This window comes from Ostrinia furnacalis, unplaced genomic scaffold (genome assembly GCF_004193835.3).
Source record: "Ostrinia furnacalis isolate ACB-3 unplaced genomic scaffold, ASM419383v2 OfSCF6000, whole genome shotgun sequence".
Lineage (NCBI taxonomy): Eukaryota > Metazoa > Arthropoda > Insecta > Lepidoptera > Crambidae > Ostrinia > Ostrinia furnacalis.
The window spans coordinates 1,162-22,219 of record NW_021136239.1 but is presented as its reverse complement, the minus strand read 5'-3'; the positions used below and the strand labels follow the sequence as shown (position 1 = coordinate 22,219).

The 21,058-nt window shown below is 36.6% G+C and overlaps 1 protein-coding gene across 7 annotated transcripts in view; it reads right to left on the bottom strand.

Annotated features, from left to right (window-relative positions):
- Window positions 1-20,657, bottom strand: part of bma (SCY1-like protein bma) — a 51,696-nt gene extending 31,039 nt beyond the window's left edge. For all 7 annotated transcript variants that reach the window (XM_028316952.1, XM_028316956.1, XM_028316955.1 and 4 more), the window contains exons 1-2: window positions 19,662-20,657; window positions 7,006-7,126 (exon numbers count right to left, since the gene is read on the bottom strand). In XM_028316952.1, coding sequence (XP_028172753.1) covers window positions 7,006-7,126; window positions 19,662-19,838 — 298 coding nt within the window. In that variant the 5' untranslated portion in view covers window positions 19,839-20,657. The remainder of the gene's footprint in view (window positions 1-7,005; window positions 7,127-19,661) is intronic.
- Window positions 20,658-21,058: the final 401 nt, after the last annotated feature.

Here is a 21,058-nt window from a genome sequence, read left to right as displayed (position 1 = left end):
GATAAAGTAGCCTTAGCCTAACTTGGATGAAGCCAAAGATGTTATGTTTCCCAGAATCGGAACAGTAGTTTCGGAGATAGCCTCTCAAACAAATTTTATCTCATTTTAATATTATTGTGTGCTGTTCAGTCGCACAACAGGAGTACTGAGCCAAAACTATATAATATTAACTTTGAACGCGCGCGGACTAGTTATTATGTGTGTTTTGATATGTCAGATGTTTAGCATTTCTATTCGCATTCTCTTTTATATTTCGCGCCCCTATGATAAAAGTTCAGCCTTTGTTGCTTCGCGGAAGTTCAATGTTGACGCTTTGTTCATGTAATGTGGAGAGGTAAGTGCAGGCTTGGGTGACATGTCGCCAAATCTATAACAGTGAACTCAAATCAGTGGCGTCGTTATAAGTATACTTAGTTTGTAGCTATATAAAATTACTTTATTTCTTACTAAATGTTTTATATTTAACTTAGCGATGACGCAATTCATTACTGTCAATTACGTATGTTGTACAAAATATAGTTGGATTACTTTACTTGATATTAGAAATTAACATGCACGATAGTTTGGATAACCATTAAACGTGTGATCGCTTATTCAAACAATATACATTCCAAGTTGTAACCGAGGAATAGAGCGCAACAGGATTCGAACGGGAACTTGTTAGTGGCCTACAAACGTCATTGGAATAAAGTTTAGCAGTTACTAACTGCTCGTCGAGCGATAGGGGTGCAGGGAAAATTGCCCGCAACGAGACCGCGAGCCGATGCCACCGATGTTGAATGAAATACAGAAGGACTTAATACGTTACCAATAACATGTGGTAATTTTAATCCAAAGTTGTTGGTCAAGTATGAAGGTAAGACGAAGGCTTACTTGTTTTCTCGATTTAGTGTTAAAAATTACAAAAGCTTATTATTTATACTTCGACTAAGAGCCAAAGCACATGATGCTTTGCGGCACCGCACCGCAAAGATTTCGCCGTATCTTGCGACGCAGCCGCACCGCTCCCGCATCGCACTGCCGCCGCAACGCATCTTGTGCCTTGGCTCTAACGAGTTCATAATCATATCGATTATTTGCACCTGACATCGATCAGTGAAGTGCGAACTAACCGCACTCGACTTAATTGAACACAGAGTTCATTTGCGACATTAAGCTAGTAAGCTAGTCGGTTCTAAACCCGGTAATGAGTTGTCCACCGCAAAATTACCTATTTGGTAGTGTAACCATCAAATAGTTTTTGAATGTGGACACCATAGGTAGAGACCTGTCTTAAATTTAATCTGCTACTTGTGATTGCCAATTTTGTGTGGTTTTTAAAAAAGAGTCAGCCGGTGGTTCATAAAATAACAGAGTGCGATAGTTGGAATTTTTCATTATTGACTTAGAACCAAATTCGCTGTTGTAGTGGTTTTGTTCTAAAAGCTTTCATTTAACTTCAGCTGTCCAGGTAGCCGTTGTGAGTAATGTCATTTTGGAAGTTGAATTTGATGCACTTCTCAAAGTACATACAAGTGGAGAGACAAAGCGATTTTGTTATTTAATATCAAGTAGAATGTGGCTGAAATGATGACGATGATGAAGTAATAGCCTGGCCCTTGCATTAACGAAGTTGAATAATAAATTAAACGTTTATTTACGAGTATGATATTTTTCTCATTCACGTTAATTGTATAACTTAGTAGATTTGTACGGAGTTTATGTGAAACAATACACGTGGCACTTGAGCTATGTCCTGTGGCATGCCGGCTTTGACGCGCCGCATGTGTGGTTCCAGAACATAATTATAATGTGTTAATTACTAACGTAATTGCACCGTAATATGATGGTTATTTGGTCTAATTACGTGCCTTTGAATAGGGAACTTTCATATTAAAAGTTCTAAAAGACAGGAAACATTCAAGGGCCCGTTCCAGTATTACTTTTGACTCTACCACTGCAACTGCTTCGGGACAAATGGGCCAGTGCTGAGAAGAAGCAGCGAAAGAAACTAGGGACCTTTGTCATGTGAGGATGCATGTATGTTTGTTACTCCTTCACGCTTTAACCACTTTACATTGAAAGGCGTTGTGAGACACTCTACATTAATAAAATTGAGAGTCTGTTTGTAATGTTTTGTTTGCCTTGTCAGTGAAATTAGCTCTAAATGCATTCATTTGTTTATTTTTCTAGAATGCTTTGTTCTTGTATGGGCATTTTATTCTTGAAGTGGCCAACATTTTTACAATTGTAGTAAGTAATTCTTTCCATTGCTTGATTTCACACTTGAATCACTTGACTCGGCCTGCGTATTTCTCATTGCTGAATTATTACTTCTGTTGCACGAATGAGAGACGTCATACTTGTTGAGCTGCACGTGTTTGACGGCAAATGCTGTTTCCACGCCATTTAATCTTTATTTAGATGTGTATAAAATTGTTTGAGACCCAGAGAAAAATATTGTTTACTTGATTTATTTATTTATTTATTTATTATTATGAAAATATTATCCTGGTATTTGGAAGAGGACACTTTCTGTGACTTACCGAAATTCATGCTGGCAAAACCCCTGACAAAAGCTAGTTCTAACATATACGAGAATAGAAAACCACATTCACAGTAAAACACTTTTAAAGTTCAATAATTTCGTAAGTTATTATAAGTTTGATTAACAGCCTCGTTTGATTCAAAGACGACGTTTGACGTAGGGAACTAATTAAGTTTACCTAGGCTGAGTTGTACCACCTTATAAACTGTAACATTAACATTATCCGGTGCTTTTTGTATAGAGTTTGACAGATTTTTGATGTTTGTCAAAGTTAAAAGTAAGATGGTGCAACTCAACCCTAGTGTTAACGAACGTAGATACTAATTACACATACATTTGATGGAATCCCGTCACTGTCTTGAGGCGCAACAATGCAAGTTTAATAAACCTATCATCGCACATAATTACTGCTGCTGTAATAATTACGGTATCTAATTAGCTCCTGAATAATTAACTGCTTGGAGTATCTAAGAATTTATAATTAGATTATTCAATCTAGACTGGAGTAGGTACCTACTTACGGGGCCAGCTTCAATTTGATATTTGGTTTAACCTTGAAATATTAAGGAATCTTATAAAATTAAATGTCGAATGGATGGTTGTTTGTTTCTTTTTCACGCTTACACTGCTGAACCGATTTAATTTTGATAAAGATAGTTCGAGCTCCAAAGAAAAAGGATAGGTTAGATCCCAATTTTTAAAAGGAAACACGCGCTCGATAAAGGCTTTATATAATATAATAGACCGAAACCATGCGGGCAAAGCTATGCACAAAAGCTAAGTTTCATGAATTCGTTCAATAGTTTTTATTTACGGTATAGTCGAAAATAGGTTCAGGAAAAATACCTCTAAGCATTACCACAGAATAAGTAATAGTACAGGTACAGAAGGATTACTCCGCAAGACGATTTAAATAAATGCGAGTCTTGCTACGACGCGATACAGTGGAATTCAGCTCGCACAGCACTACGTACCTACAATTTTATTCACCTACAAGTTTTGTCTCTTTCTATCGCGTGCCTCTGAACTCTTTTTACGCTGTTAGGGTTGCTGTCAAGTGAAAAAATAATTAATCTACTTATTTGTAATGACCTACGTATGTAGGTAAGTATGCATTCATTATGGTAAACCTTGGGAGAGGCCTTTGTCCAGCAGTGGACGTCATTTGGCTGAAACGAACGAACGCATTCTGAGCAGTATTCATGGTAGGTTAGGTTCCTATACTATCCTAAGAATTATTGAAAACCTACATGGCCAACATACCTTTCAGCATCTTTGGGAAGCGAAAAAAAAAGATAAATCCGGTAGATTACTTTTCGATCGAATTTAAACACCCGAACGCCGCACAATATTTCTTTCTCTTTATGTCCATTTTTAAATAATACTTCGATCATAGAATTATAATCATACAGTCATACTACAACGCACGCCAGCGTCCTGACGAGCGCGCGTGTGACACTCGACTGATATAATACCCGCCGGCGGGGCGCTTCGCTGTAGGTAATTATCGGATGTACCGCGCGGAGTGAGCCAGGCCTGGCATTACATTCAAAAGTGCTTAACCGTGCGAGCTTACACGCGTCAATGAAACCATACACCTGAGCTTGTATTTACGAAGCTTACGGGGAATAAGCGCGCAATATACAGGGTGGAGTTTTGTAATAAAGGTTTTCGAAAATTCACTACCATACCATACAATTTTCTTACATAATTATGTAATGAAATCTTAAATTATTTTAATTAAAATAATTAATAATTATGTTTTTCCTTTCATTTGATTTATCAAGTTTGTTAGCAAATTTTTGGAAATCTTTGAATGCAGTTATATTTCTTTTCAAAAACAAAGGAATGTTTTCTTTGAGAAAAATTGTCTATCTACAAATTAAGAGTACTTTCCCTGGCATTACAAAATTACACCCTGTATAGATTTTGAACAAAGATCGTCTAGACTAGTTGCTATACAGAATCTTGTTCGTTTCTGAAGTTTGAAAATAACTTTGCAAAGCGGTTGAAAATAGAAAGATTACGCTTCAAAGTTGAGTCTTCAACTAAGGCGCCGCGCGTGACCTACGAGATACTTCGTTCCTTATCACGAATCACTTATTCACGTGTTTTTACCCCACTGCGCTAAGGAGGGTTATGTTTTTCGAGTATATGTATGGTAATGACTAGTTCCTTTGTTGGTGATATGTATTTAATTCCTCCGACTACATTTGTTGTCTTGTTTTTATCTCTTCAGTTAATTTTTGTGCAGTCAGTTTTTTGTTTTTTCAATAATAATTTTATTAGAACTATCCTTTTAACCCGGAAGCTATCAAGCCTTTTTAGCATCAGAATTAGAGAGTTTGTATTTAATGTAATAATGTCGATTGTGATGCATTCAATTTCATTTTCACTTGCATTAAGAATTTTTGCATAAGATGGAGTTGATTCATCGACGTAGTTTAGGAAGAGCATTTACCAAATCTGACCATTACGCGTATCTTCTCATTCCGATAATATACTTATTAGCAGTGTACTTTTTGTAGGTATACCTACTGACAGGTAAGAACAAGGAAAACCTTACCTCCGATTTTCCGAAATTGCTGTATTTTTTTCCTAAAGCATCTTTATCTCGTTTCTACGGTTCATATACTTAAGCGAGACATGATTTATATTGATTGATGTATTAAATACTTAGCGCTAATAATTACATAAGAAAACGGGATAATTTTAAGCTCTTTGGCTGTGGTTAAGCAACGCGGATGGCTAATGTTGATTTACAAACATAATAACCTCTCTCTATCATCGTCGTGCCATTAAAAATATAAAAGCTTAGTAATTAACACAAGCATTAACATAAAACAATGCGTCTCTTATGTTTCTTATGTCTTCTAGGTTTCAGTCCTGTCGTAATAACTTTTGTCATTTTATCCATCCATTACAGCCCAAGATGTAGGTTCGTAAATGTTTTGTATATGATTTAGAACATTTGAAAATAACAGCTTTGTTTCCGGGGAAGTTCATAAAAGTTCATTGAGACTTGTTTAGAATAGCTCTCCTGAACTATTTTATTAACAGTGGTTAGAAGTTTATAATGTAGGCAAACACAATTATTTAATAAGGCTCACATAGAAACTAATCTACTAACTATACATTTCGGATAAAAGGTAGCCATCATGTACAGGCTGATGAATGATTAAATCAATTTGGATTCCGACTATTCAGTGGCTTACAAATTTGTAAGCCGAAATTGAGTTTTAATTAAATTTTAAAAGGAACTCCCTCTTAACTATTATGTAAAACCTGATTTTTTTAACTCCGAATAACTTATAATGTCAAAAAAAGTACCTAATGATCTTAAAACTCTTTTGATTAATCAAAATTAAAGCGCAAACTTTTAATTTTCGATGTCTATTTTTGTACGATTTGTTGAATCGAACTAGCATCGTTAAAAAGAAAGTAAGTTACAATTTCGGGTGTATCTCCAAGGTAAATATTTGTTACTTGTTTGCTTCTGAATGTGATCATTCACGTAAATTGAAAAGATGCGAGAGACGCTTGCCCATTAGGTAGAGTTATAGTTAGACAGATCTTCATTAGCTATAATAAAAGTGGAGAACAGAAGTTGTTAATGGCGGGCACCTCTAATTTAAAAGTTATCCCAGGTAGACTAGATCTCCTCATTACGGCGGTGCTATTAATGTTCCTTGTACATCTTATTTACAGTCTAAGTTAAGGGTATCTAAAAATGTCTCTTATACCTATTAACTAAGCAAAATACTGTCGAGGTCAATTTAAAAAGTAGGTTCTACATTAACTTTAAGATGTGCAAATTGTTCCTAAACTCAAGTCAATACTGTAAATTCAGAACGAAAAGAATTTTTGTATAAGTTGAATTAAATTTCATGTAGACGTAATGGGCCCTAAAGATTAAATAGCATTATTTAAATCAGATAATGTAAAATTTACCAAGTAATACCTGAAAATTCATATTTAAAGTTTGTGGCAAGGATTAAAGTGACTTTGTTTGATGCTGAAATTTATGCGCGTAAAGCGAGTTATTTAATTAATGGTGGCTTTTTCATGCACTTCTTAGGTTGAAGTTAGCTTGTTAATTTTAATAAACAAGCGTAAATATGTACGAGTGCTCCTCATCAACGTCTCTATTGTCTTTCAAATTACAAGCCTTGTGTGCTTAGAAGTCGTTTAACAGACGCCTTACGCCTCGCAGTTCAGTCAACTTCAAGACATGTTATGCTCTGAAGTGTGCGTGAATAAGGGTTATCACTTATTTATTGTCTTTGGTTTTTTTCATTTCGATAGTTAAAAACTCATTTTGGCTGTCTTTTATGTATATTACAGATTAGTTTTCACTATAAAAAAATTCTTCGCTTAGAAAAAGCAAATCTTTTCAATTGTAAGTGGCGAAATCACATCTGGTATTTGTAGCAAAGTATAGAAGATAACGTGATACTCTAGCTTGAAATTGTACTTACCCACAAACTCGAGTCCGAACAACTTCCAAGTGCCCCTCTTGGAGACGATGATCACCTGCGGACACACGTTGCGGTGGATCTGCTTGGCACTGTAGTGCAAGTAGTTCAGGGCTTCAATGATCTGAAAGAGAAAAAGAACTTGAGAATCTTTGACTAGATGTAAATGTATAATAATGTACGATAAATTTGGTTCACATAGTCAGTAGAGTTTAGAACAAAACATTCCATAAGCCCATTAAAAGTCTTCGAGCGTGAACGTATGGTGACACCTCAAGCTAAGGACTGTTTTGCATATTATATTGTTGTAGTACTTAAGTAAGGTGATATTTTGAAACAAAAACGTCAATTGTAGGTTCAAAATGTTTCATGACCAACAGCCGTTGAATGATAAATTAAACGATAATTGCGAATCGCCTTGAGCGAAGAATTGTTTCCGGTTTTCCCAAAACATCTTTCGTAAATTCTTATCCCAATTTAGGGGCGCCCACGGAAAAACAAAAAACAATCGGTCCAAAACTCCTTTGTTTAAGGAAAACTATCGGCATTCTTCTACCTTGTGGGTACAACTGATTGTACTGTTGTTAAGGGCTACCATGCGTCTGACATGGCTAAATGATACCGGCTCGCTCGGCCCGGGGGATGAACGCATCGTCAAATGTGATGAGTACACTTTTGCATGAATCTTTATTAATTTCGATTTATTTAATAGTATAAGAAAGTAATTAGCATTAAGTAACATATACAGGGTGGAAACGTTAAGTGATCTCACTCGATTATTTCTAAACTATACAAGATATTGAAAAACTGGTTACTGATCCTGAAAGTGCTTCATGAGCTCTTTCAAACGGTACCAATAATAGGTTATAGAATAAACTGGATCTATCTGAAAATTCATTGTTTCCAGCTTCCATACTAAATGTATGCCAGACACACAATATTAGAAGTGTGTTTTTATTATTGAATAATAAACTCTTAAAATAAACTCGTAAATTGTATTCTTCTTTAAAATTATTTATGGAAAACATTAGTTTTAGGCTTTACTTGCTATAATATTGTCAAGAGATGAGTGTCATGACTGTGGTAGTACTAAATGTATGGAAGACGGGAACATTGAATTTTTTGATAGATCCCGTTTATTCTGTAACCTAATATTGATACCATTGGATAGAGCTTGTGAAGCACTTTTAGAATCAGTAATTAGTTTTACGATATCATGTGTAGTTTTTAAAATAATGTGACTTTACCAAATGTATGGAAGCTGGAAACATTGAATTTTCGGATAGATCCAGTTTATTCAGAAACCTATTTTTAATACCATTTGATAGAGCTCATGAAGCACTTTCAGGATCAGTAACTAGTTTTTTGATATCTTGTATAGTTTAGAAATAATCGAGTGAGATCACTTATCGTTTCCACCCTGTATTTCAAAAATATCGATAACGATTGATAAACAAAACTCGCTATGCGGCTCTATAATTCATAAAGGTAGCATCAGGAAGGCCCTGGATGCAGGCCGCTACCGACCGATCACCGACCGGCCTATGTTAAGCAGTGGACGTCCTGTGACTGAGATGATGATGATGATAAAATGCGGTCGCCATTTCCATGGAGGAATCCAAAAGGAGACAAAGATGCTGCTCCATTTTCTGTTACATCACTTATTCACTTGGAATGCGATAGTTCAACCAGACTAGGTAATATGGCCGCCTGCATTGTCCAAAACGTACTCGTACATTACTCAACAAAATGGAACGGTGCGCCATTGTGGAATAATTAATTAAGTGAAGAACTTTAGCCGAAGTTACCGCTATCGTCTTACCCGATAACTTTGAAACTTTGTAAACATAGGGCGAATAGAAATAGAAAAAGGGCCATTTAAAAATATCTCGGTTGTATATTAGTCAGATGAATTCCAGCCCTATTTAAACTAGTGAAATTAAATAATTATTTGACTTCACATTTTTGCTTTATGTTTTTTTTAGGTTTTAACGCTTGGCACATATTATTATTTATGATTTAGTTACCGTGGCAACTTTTTTATTTTGGCTAAGTACCTAGGTACTTTAATTGGTGATCAGTCGTAGCGATTTTGATGTTTGTCGTGCCGTATTTTGAAGCTCTGAATATAGTATTATACATAAAATATAAATAAGTAAGATAGGTACGTAATAAAAGTGTCGCGACAACTCGAGTAACTACATAGGAGTTTGACGACCTGATGTCCATTAGCTACCCAAAAAGGATGCGGGGCGGGTGCTTACATTTGAAATACAGTTTTGTAAAATAAACTTGGCTTTCGTTATACGTAACATAAAAATGGCGACCTGGGTTGTTTTTGGACTGTCATTTGTTTTATTTATTTTTAGTTTGATTTATTTTACGCCCGTATTCACAAAAAATACTAAGTATGAGGTCTCACAGTGCGCGTGAACGCACAGGGTCGCACACGAACTAATCACAGAGCTCTATTCAACGCTGTGCGTTCGATTTGCTGCGTCACTTAAGCAAGCATCGTTTGTGAATATGGGTGTTAGTCTTCTTCACGTTTAAATTCAATAATTTATTTGCTAGAATACATAATTACATGCTCGTTTTACAAAGCAGATCTTATAGTAGCTAATATGATTCCCATGTATTCAGCCTGCAAGCAGACGTACATGACAGAAAGTTGGACTTTCCCTGCCCACTATTCCCAGATGGACCAGGAAAAGTACATACGTAGCTGTTTTATTTCGGGTAGGTCGTTAAACAACACGTTAAACAAACTTGTAAAATATTCATTTTACAAGTTTTTTGGACCGAATGTTACCTACGTACTTAATTTTCGACGATGTATGAATTCGTTGGTACCCGAATAAAATATCCAGAGTACTAATGTACAAAGAAAACAGAGTAGGCTTGAAAACATCGTTTTAACGTCCTTAATAATTCTTCTGTAGTCAACAAACGTGGATTGTAAGTATCCAATAGCGGTACTTTTCCATCCCCGATGCTTAATCCGTGCACAGGCTATTAGAGACATGTTTTTCCATTCGACCGCAATAAAATATAGCTTCTTTTAGATCAACATTATTACTTCGACAAGTTATTTAATTTGGAAGCAAATTTCTCGGCGGCTCGACTGTTACTCGTAGCGATGGGGGTCTTCCAAACTTTTAGACTACAAGGTTTATTATTTTAGCACCCGGCGGCGACTTGATTAAACTTGCTGCAACAACTAATAAGTTGTACTTAATAAAGTATAACGCGATTTTTGAACAAACCACAAACCGATACTAATTTTCGTTGTGTGGTTGTGATTTTGGCAGCAACTAATTACTTACCAATACAAATAAATCAGACCCAGTTTTAGAAGTAGGTACGAGTACTTTAATAATTGTTATTGTTTCTAATAAACGAGTATCTGACATTGTAATGTGTATACAAAATTACAAATTGTAACGCCACCGTAAAATTGTAAACGCCGTCAGTTTATAACATAACGTGTAAACCCGTTGGTTAAAAATAACAGAGTTAAAAATTTTACGGTGACATATTTATATACTATTTGGTACTGACTGCGTATACCTATACATATACCTAAACTTGTTGCCCGTTTTTCAATAGCAAGGTAGGTACTTTATATTTTCCTTTACAGCAATATTTCATAAAGCCGATCACTTGCCGGTAGGTAACTCAATTTATAAATGTCTGCGGTGTAATCGATTGCCTACTTTTTTGCAATTTAATATAGAATAGAAATTTTATAAAGTTCCTAAGATAAGGTTGAGTAAAATCTTTTTTACAGATATCCTTGCCAAGTTTAGATCATCATCATCTCAGCCATAAAACGTCCACTGTTGAACATAGGCCTCCCTCAGTCCAGCGCATTCCTGCTACCTTTATGATGTCGTCTGTCCACCTTGTAAGTGGACGTCACACGCTGCGACTTCCGGTGCGCGGCCTCCACCAATTTGAGGTAGGTTATTGTTTTTCCGATTAATTTACATAGATAGTTATACATAGGTAGTAAACTCAATTGACAAAGTTAAATTAATAACCATTCTGTTTGATAACTATTAATTAGTTAAACGCGCCTATATCTTTCTACTTATAAGTAGCAATGTATCGACGTTGTAAAAACTCTATCTGTGTTAAAAGGCCCCAAAATCTTCTTGCGGACTTGATGATGACATTTTAGATAAAAAGTAATTGAAGGGCAAACTTTTAATGGACTGTTCCAGGTACATCGTGAAAAAACAACAAAGCGGCTTAAAGAAGGGCAAGTAGATACTTAAGCGCCTCAATTTTGATGGAGTTGACTGGATCCCTCAAACTTTGATTATTTTTATTGATGAATACTAGCTTTCCGCCCGCGGCTTCGCCCGCGTGGAATTTTGTCTGTCACAGAAAAACTTTATCGCGCGCGTCCCTGTTTCAAAAACCGGGATAAAAACTATCCTATGTTCTTTCCCGGGACTCAAACTATCTCTATGCCAAATTTCATCAAAATCGGTTGCGAGGTTTAAGCGGGAAAGCGTAACAGACAGACAGACAGACAGACAGACAGACAGACAGAGTTACTTTCGCATTTATAATATTAGTTGGGATTACACAGAAATGATATTTATTATCTTGCTAACATAAAAAGCTAAACAAGCAGACAACATATGACACACATAGCGCATAACTAACGCCCATTTCTATAGTGTTTTTATAGTTTGCAGTTAGCACCCTACTATGGAAAACTGTGTCAGATATGCAAGCTAAGCTAAACTAACTTAGCTCTTGGTCCACAACCAGCTTAATAGTAATAAATGAGTTAGGTTTTCAACTATTTCACAGTTCCATCGTTTTTATTTCAATGAAAAGATCGAAAGTGCCAAGCAACGGGTTTTGCCAGAGGCATCACCGATACATACCCACCCAAGCCAATTTAGAAAAGTTCTTTGTCTAGTTTGACTCAGTCGGAAATCGCCATCGGGTTGTCAAATAAGTTTCTATACATCTACGGTGTAAGGAGAATAAGTGAGAGTGGTATTGGTAGTATCATTTTATTTTGAGATGGGTATAGTAGTTACTAATGAGGGCTGAGGACGTCACACGCTGCGTTTTCCGGTTCAGCAGTGGACGTCCTATGGCTGAAATGATGATGATGATGATGATGATGAATGTTATAATCATTGGGGGCGGACTATGTTCAGCAGTGGACGTCCTGAGGCTGAAATGATGATGATGATGAATGTTATGATCCTAGAAACTTGAGGCAAGTCGAAGGAAAGAAAAGATCGAAGCCCCATTCACGCTTGACCGGTTTTTTCTTAAACCTTGAATAGTTAATTAAATAGGTATCCTCGACAAGATAGGCTCTTTCAAGGAAAAATTCCGCCATCAACAATTCTCTGTAACTTTTTTTATTTCGGTAATTACTTTAAATTGTTAAAATGAATATCTTGACGGGCTTCCTGAATTAATAGGGACTGTGTTAATTAATATTTGTTTCGTAAACTCTCTTGCTTCGCGAAATCAATCTTTGCCATTGCGAATACTGAAACTTCTTGCTTGTAAAAGGTGGATCTTAAGCCTTCAAAAACTATTGTACTCGAAAGTATGAGATAAATTAATACACACACAATTATAAACACATGTGTTTACACCAGAAAAAAAATCATTTACAAAATTTCACGCATTTTTGGCTACATTATTATTCTTGTACCTACAATAGGAAAAGCATTAAATTTTTCTTTTGTGTTTATTCACACAATTGTGTTTCTTTGTTTCTTACATTTTCTTATTGTCTCTAAAGTCTGAAAGACGGTTTCTTTTTATGTATGAACACATGAAATTAAGGGCCATGAGAGCCTGCGAAATATTTAAAGAGAAGAAATAATGGGCATTCAATATGTTCTTAGAAACTGTTAATTTGTGTAGTTAAATCATGAAGTAGTTAATAAATAATTACTTTTTAACTGAAGTACTTAAGTTTTACCATTACCTAAAAAAACCTCTGAAACGACAAGGAAATGAAAATGCAAAACAAGTAACACACATCGCTAAATCTAGGGTTCGTATACTAAAGCGGCTTTTTGATTGATTAAAGTTGATTAATTTCTTTAATAACAGGGTTTGAACCAATTGGTTCAATGAAATATTTAAACCAATTAAAACTTTGATTCCATTCTAGTGATTGGTTATTGGTTCCATGGCAACTTCTAATTGATAAAATAGAGTTCATGAAAAATGTGTATAATAAGATAGTCCCGTATTAACACATAAGTGTAAAGTCTATTTAAATTCAACTATGCCTGAGCTTGAATCGAGTTTGAGCGTCATCTTATAACACCTATACGCTTCTCTCATAGCTATTAAATCCATCTCTCCATCTAAAATAGGGAATGGAGCCTTTTCATGCGAAAACTGTTACGGCAACTCAATTTATTGCATTTTATGTTCGAGCCGCGCCGATGAGAACTTTATTATAATATCTGCATAAGTGTGAAGCGAGGCGACGGAAATTATTGGGTTAGAGCCACAGCACACTCTAGTTTTAGCATCAGCGATCGGCGATTTGCAGCTTTTAGAAGCTTAATACAGCGACAACTCATTCCACACCGCACACTTAAAAACCACGTTTCAGATCCATATCCGGCAACACACACTGGTCAAAGACTTTTGACTTGAGACACTGCCGTATTTCGGACGTGACGTCGCGGAGCTTCCCGAACACTGCCCATCCGAGTTGGATTCGACGATTGATCTCTTTTTCGTTCTTAAAAACGCCAAACGCGGTTATTGAGTCGCTTTTCGGAAGCTTAAGGCAGCGACAGCAGTCGTTAAACGTGCGATTGTGATAGTGTCCGCATGAAGTCACGACATCGCGATGCTGCATCGATAGAGCCTGTCCAGATGACGCGTTTTTACTCGCGAGTTTTGAATCGCGCGATAGTGAGGTACTAGAGTTTCATACATTCTGTCCACATGCAGCGCGATTCAAAACGCGCGTCAACTGGACATGGCCATAGAGTCGCTAAAACGCGCGATTCCGATACTGCGATCGAGCGCAGAGAGTCGCTAAAACGTGTTTCAGCATCGATATAGTCGCAAAATTGCCGATCGTCGATGCTAAAAGTAGTCTGTTTGCTGTAGCCCTAATCTTGAAAGCGAGCGGAGCTGGAGTGAGTTTATTCTATGAACTAAATCCTACCGCAACTTTGTTCGCGTGAACTTCACGATTAGATTGATTTGGATAAACTGCTTTGGCTTTGATGTCGTGTTAAATTACACAAGCCACAGCTGTGAATTATATTATCTTTTATTGGCATGGTGGTTCTTTTTAGGTAGAGATAAATCTCTGAAATCGTGTCTCTGAAATATTTATTGTTTGGTTTTATTTACCGACAACATGAGTAAAGGATACCTTCTATTTAAACCCCAATATATTTTAGTTTACTTCGTTGCTGTGATGTAGAGAGATTACTTACGGCGTGTGTATTTTTTCTTAAATTATTTTTTCCAAGCTGAGCAGACTAATAAATCATCTTAAACGGTTTTGTGTAGGCTAAGGATTTTAAAAGATTTCGATATTGGAGCAAGGTTTTTTCTTATTTGAGCAACGTTTTCAGCAAGATTTCATTACTTGTATAGTTTAATCAATTTTAGGAAAAGTATTTTTGGGTTGGTTATTGGTTTTATTTTTATTTTTTAAAAAGTCTTTACAATAATCTAGTCCAATCTAATTTACATTCCTACGAACATAAATAGGCTACGACATATTATTGACCATTCAAAAGTTTGTTGTAAATATAAATAGCACGTGTAATAAGTGTTTCTTACTCTTGCCGATCGACAAATGTTAACATTGTAGTGCTATTGCTGTGATCAAATAATTTTAACCGACTGTAAAAATAAGAAGTATCTTAACCCATTAAAATTGTAAGAGATTTTTGTAGCAAGGGGTTGAAACGGTCAAAATTATCTGGGTGATGAGGAAACATCATCTTATTGCTGAAATGTTACATTATTAATAACAGCTTTTTTAAGCAATTATAGACCCATATAGGGGCACATAGCTCGTAAAGTCGATGGCCGATGGGGCAGAAAAGTTCTCGAGTGGCGACCACGGGCTGGAAGACGTAGCGTGGGCAGGCCTCCTACTAGGTGGACCGACGATCTGGTAAAGGTCGCGGGAAGAGCCTGGATGCGGGCAGCGCAGGACCGGTCGTTATCTAAATCCTTGGGAGAGGCCTTTGTCCGGCAGTGGATATCATTTGGCTGAAACAAACGAACGGACGAACTGCTTTTTTATAGTACACTTACAGCTTTCCGCTCGACGCTTCGCCCGCGTGGAATTTCGTCTGTCACGAAAAACTGTATCGCGCGCGTGCCTGTTTCAAAAACCGGGATAAAAACTATCATATGTTCTTTCCCGAGACTCAAACTATCTCTATGCCAAATTTCATCAAAATCGGTTCAGTGGGTTAGGCGTGAAAGCAAGACAGACAGACAGAGTTACTTTCGCATTTATAATATTATAGTAAGTATAGATTTATAACGATTTTTGCTCTGTACCTTGCTTTATCAAAGGCGATCAGTATGATGTTACTTTGTTTGAAGCCTGTGTGTATCAATTTAAGTATGTATTACATAAAAGGTATAACCCAAGGATTGAGAAGTAATTAGGGACGATCCTAGTTTCCAAAAGGTCCAGTGTATGGTACTCGACCTTCGAGTCTATTAATTCAGATATTAATGAAGCTTTATTATATTACGGACAGATTAAGAAATTGATTAAACTATACTTTCACAATCAATGGTACTTTGATCAAGGCATCTCGGTTATGAAATTCCTCTTTTGATTGTAAACGTTATTAGAATTTTTCTAGCATAGTAAAATGATAAAAACAAGGTTAAGTTTGTCTGGCAAAAGTATTCTTCGAGGGCCTACTTACAGAAAATAAATGAGTTTGAATAACACACACTGTGACTGAAACTTAATTAGTACTCAAACTCAACTTCTCAAGAAAAGTCAAGAGTCTTTTTGAGTTAAAAAATATATTTCAGATAGAGATCGGTCACAACAAAAAACTTTTCACTGCTGCTGCTTTTTAGGGTTCCGTAGTCCATACAAGGAACTCTTATTATGTGGGTCAATTTCCCAAACACATTTTTTGAGCGGCGTAGCTGAAAATCATATGTTTTTTATGACATAGAACTTTGATTTTTTTTTACACGAAAATATACAGAGGTTCCATTTTGAGGACAACATTATTAATGAGTATTTTCTTTTACAAATTCGACAAAAAATAATTGAACTAAGCGTTTCTAATTTTGGTGCAGTGTCCACATCCTTAATTTCTTACAATATGTATTTTTTTAGCTGAAGATCAAAACAGAACTTAGGGAAAAAGTATATTTTTGGATTATACAATCTATCTATTATCTAAGATTACCAAATTAAGCAAGTTTCCCAAATAACTGTGATTAAGTCACGTCCTTAAGTTTTGTCCGCGAAAAATTTAGGATTTTGGTGTCAATAATGAAATAGCTCGTCAGTTTCTTTAAAGATCAAACAGGATTTAAACACTCCCATCATTCGTTAGGTTTAGTACCGCCCCCGCGAGCAGTGACGGCAGACGGGTGCAAGACCTCTGCGTCTTCCCGCCATCCCGTTCCCGTGGGAATTTTGCAATATCCTCTTGTTACTAAGCTTTGACTTTACTAAGGTACCTGCATGCCAAATTTCAAGCGTCTATCTTACGTGGTTTAGATTTTTTCATACAAATGTTTTTTTCCCGCTAACTCCCGTTCCCGTGGGAATTTTGCAATATCCTCTTGTAACTAAGCTTTAAGTTTACTAAGGTACCTGCATGCCAAATTTCAAGCGTCTAACTTAAGCGGTTTAGATTTTTCATACAAAAGGATTTTCCCCCTAATTCCCGTGCCCGTGGGAATTTCGGGTATTCCTTTCTTAATGCACCTCTACGGTACCTAAGCTACGTCCCTTCCAAATTTCAAGTGCTAAATTTGTAAACTATGAAGGGATATGTTTAATCATTAGTATAACATTAATAGCAGGGTTACCATCTGAAATCGGCTATTATTGGCTATTAATGGCTAATAACTGCTTTTAATCCGTTACTAGCCAATTGCTATTAATCGGATTATTAGCACTTACCCATCTCTAGTTATAAACAATAATACTGTAAAGTGTCATCAAAATCCGTTCAGTAGTTTTTTTGTGAAAGAGTAACAAACATCCAGACATCCACACTTTCGCATTTATAATATTACTAGCTTTCCGCCTGCGGCTTCGCCCACTTGGAATTTTGTCTGTCACAGAAAAACATTATCGCGCGCGTCCCTGTTTCAAAAACCGGGATTAAAACTATCCTATGTCCTTTCCCGGGACTCAAACTGCTCAAACTATGTCCATCTCCATCAAAATCGGTTCAGTGGTTTAGGTGTGAAAGCAAGACAGATAGACAGACAGACAGAGTTACTTTCGCATTTATAATATTAGTATAGATAGTAGGATAGTAGGATTAAGATATAAAAAAACTGGGTTTTGATGACTGCGAGCCGCTGTGTTGCTCACCGCGCGTGTGTCTTGTTTTACAACAGCAAGTTTTCGCAGCAGCTTTGTGCTCACGCGGCGCCTCGTTAATAATTCGCGCGCGCTCACACTACAATGGCCGACACTAAACACGAATAAAGGCAACACAGTTATTCCGTAAACAACAGGAATGCAAAAATAACGTTTCCTTCAGGTGAATATCTCTGTCTCGGTTAATAGAAGTATTGTTTCAGAACTCTTTTGTCCTATGTATTTGTATATCTTTATTTTTGAGCTGTTGTAAAGTTGTCGCATTGTGAGTTTATTTTTATATTATTATGTTAATGTTAAGTTGGCTTAGAAATAGATGTATAATGTTTGCTTCTTCTCTATAATGAAAGGAAACAACTGCGTGAATGCTAATGGTACTAAGATACTTCAACTATATTTAGAGTGTTTGAAAGTTATTTTAAAACGAAATGAAATGCAGTTTCTGTGAACTGTGAAGAGCAGTGAAGAGATCTGCTGCAAGATAAATTATTTATCTCTTCATCTTTACTAATATAAAAAATAGAAGATAAGACAGAGCGATATGCGGGTGATTTTATTGACCTGGCTTATTTATTTTTAGCAACGCGTTGAATTTATAAATAGGAGAGTGGGTGGGCCTTTGCCTAAGCTTGCTGACCCTGGGTGTTTGTTAATGTATTCGATCACCTTTCTGAGGACCGTCTTTATGTTGACTCATGTATAATAAGCTTTTTACTAGGTTTATGAATATTATATTTATGAATAGGTTTAAGGCTTTTTAAGGAAAAATAAACGACTCATGCCCGTTTTCAACATCAATCCAATAAATTTTTAAGTGACCACTATGGTAACCCTCTAAAAATTAGGGATTGATGGTGGAAACGGGCATGAGTTATTTAAAGATTAGTTAATACTTAGACTACCTACTACTACCTACTATAATATTATATTATTATTATTAGACAAAATGTAGATCAAACCATAGATAAAAGAAACACAAGGTTTTTTAAGTGTAACTATAATATCTTAGACAGAGAGATACATTTATTATTATTTTAATCAATCAATACTAATTTGAAAATTATAAATAACTTGAAAAAATCGAACTGCCTAAGTTCGATTTTTTCAAGTTATTTATAATTTTCAAATTAGTTGGAGATGCGACTCCAAACGCTAAAAATTTAATAACAATCAATACTATTTTAATAGGAAACGGTTTGTCCTACCTAAGGGATACAACTTTATTTTATGTCCAAGTCTAGGCGTATTTGCGTTCAAGGTTCCGCCACCGGATAGCCCGGGTTCAACGCTTCATTGTTAATTATTTTACCCGCCTACGCTTTCATCCGCGCTAAGCTGTGTGCATGAACGCGTACTAAGCCTGTCTACCGACGTGGAACCAGTTTTTCCGGTTTTCAATTATTATTATTCAGTTTTATTCGCACCGACTCGTACGCTGTGTGTAGTTTTGACTACGACTGCTGATTGTACTACGAAGCTACGTTCGTAGAAGCTCGTAGCTACGAACTAATACAGGGTTATTGTCGGGTGTCGGCGGCAGTCTTAAGTGTGGCGTGAACGCAGCCTAATTTGGTGAAATACTACTCACAAAGAGGCACGCAGCTGAATGATTAACAAGAAATTATACAAATTGTAATACCTACCACTTAACTGCTTAGTTAAGTTTTAGTAGTAGGTGTTCATAATTAAATATTATGTACTTATATCAAATGTGTGTGTGAATAATCGGATAATCGGAATTGCCTTGGAATCTCCACTACAGATTTCACAGCATTGTTACAGGATTTGGCCGCTACACCTTCACTTTACTTCCTGGCTCCTCTCCTAACTCGTTGAACCCTAGTAAGGGAAAGTTTCATGTTTACACTTTTGGTTGAGGGAAGCCCCGCGCTTCCCTGTTGTGTGTGAGTGTGCGGGGAGTTTGATCCGAGCAAGCCGAGCCTCATAATTGTAGTGTGCGTGTGCACTAATGGATAATTTAGCGTGTACTGATAACACTCAAATATTAGCGAAAGAATGGCGGGGCGCGTCTTCGTGGATGACACGATCAATGACGCTGTAGAGAGTTACATACCTGAAGTAAGCCGTAGCGCAGCTCGATGTCCAAGAAGTAATACTCCTTGGCGAAGGGCGGGCGGGCCGGCGTGGGCGGCGGGGCGCTGGACGAGCTCGGCGGGCCCAGCGTCATAGGACTCGGCTGCACAGGTAGCGGACCGCCTTCCGGAATAGGCGTCGACTCCTGCGCAAACATTTAACATTTAATAAAATTATCCACAGACTGTATACTGTTGCAAAATAGCGCCTATTACTGCTACATAAGTGCCACCGTGTTTTGTTTAATTCATGTATATTCGTATGAGCGCGGCGCGGCGGGCTCAGCGTCATAGGACTCGGCTGCACAGGTAGCGGACCGCCTTCCAGTATAGGCGTCGACTCCTGCACAAATATTTAACATTCAATAAAATTTTCCACGGACTGTAGACTGTTGCAAAATAGCGCCTATTACTGCTACATAAGTGCCACCGTGTTTTGTTTAATTCGTGTATATTCGTATGAGCGCGGCGCGGCAGGCCCAGCGTCATAGGACTCGGCTGCACAGGTAGCGGACCGCCTTCCGGTAGAGGCGTCGACTTCTGCACACACATATAACACTCTATAAAATTGGTTATTTGACATAATTCCCTAGAAGTTCCTTTCAAGAAATGAAATCGCCATAGATTTTTTAACGCACTTGCTATCGGGTGTTATCTAGTTACCAATAAATCGGTCCTTCTCAGCTGATTATAATAATGCTTGTGTTAAGAGTGAAGAGCAGTTGATCTGAATCAAATAAGACATCTTGAATCGGCAATGAGATACTGAAATTTAATTTTTCAATGATATCAAAGTTAAGTTAATCAAGATAAAATCTATTTAAATAAATGCGAAACACCACTCACTGAATAATCATGAAATCTCTGAAATGCCTAAAATTTAGCAGGAAGGTTCTTTATATGGTGTAGACATTCGCTAAGAACGGATTTTACAAAACTCCACCTCTAAGGAGGTAAATAGGGGGCCACGCGGGTAAACTTATGGATTACTAATGTTTGGCCAAAAAACGTTTCCCAAATTATCACATCGCAAACAACGTTTCGCAAATTTTCATTTGGCAAATTCTCATTTGGCAAAACAACTTAAAGCAAACTTTTAATTCGCAAATGCCGTTTTTGGCATATTATTGTTTAGCAAATTATTGTTTGGCAAAGTATGTTTTGGCAAATGTTTCATTTGGCAAAAATATTTCACGATACACTATTAACAAAATAATTTGATTGGTGCTTAGAATGGAGTAAAAATTAACAAGTGGTTATTATTTTGTTTAGTGGGTAGTTAATATAAAATTTGTTCTATATAAATTTTTCATATTTCATTCTTTTTATCGAAATTCCCAAATGATTCATTAACAATAGAGGTGATTCTAGCGCTCGG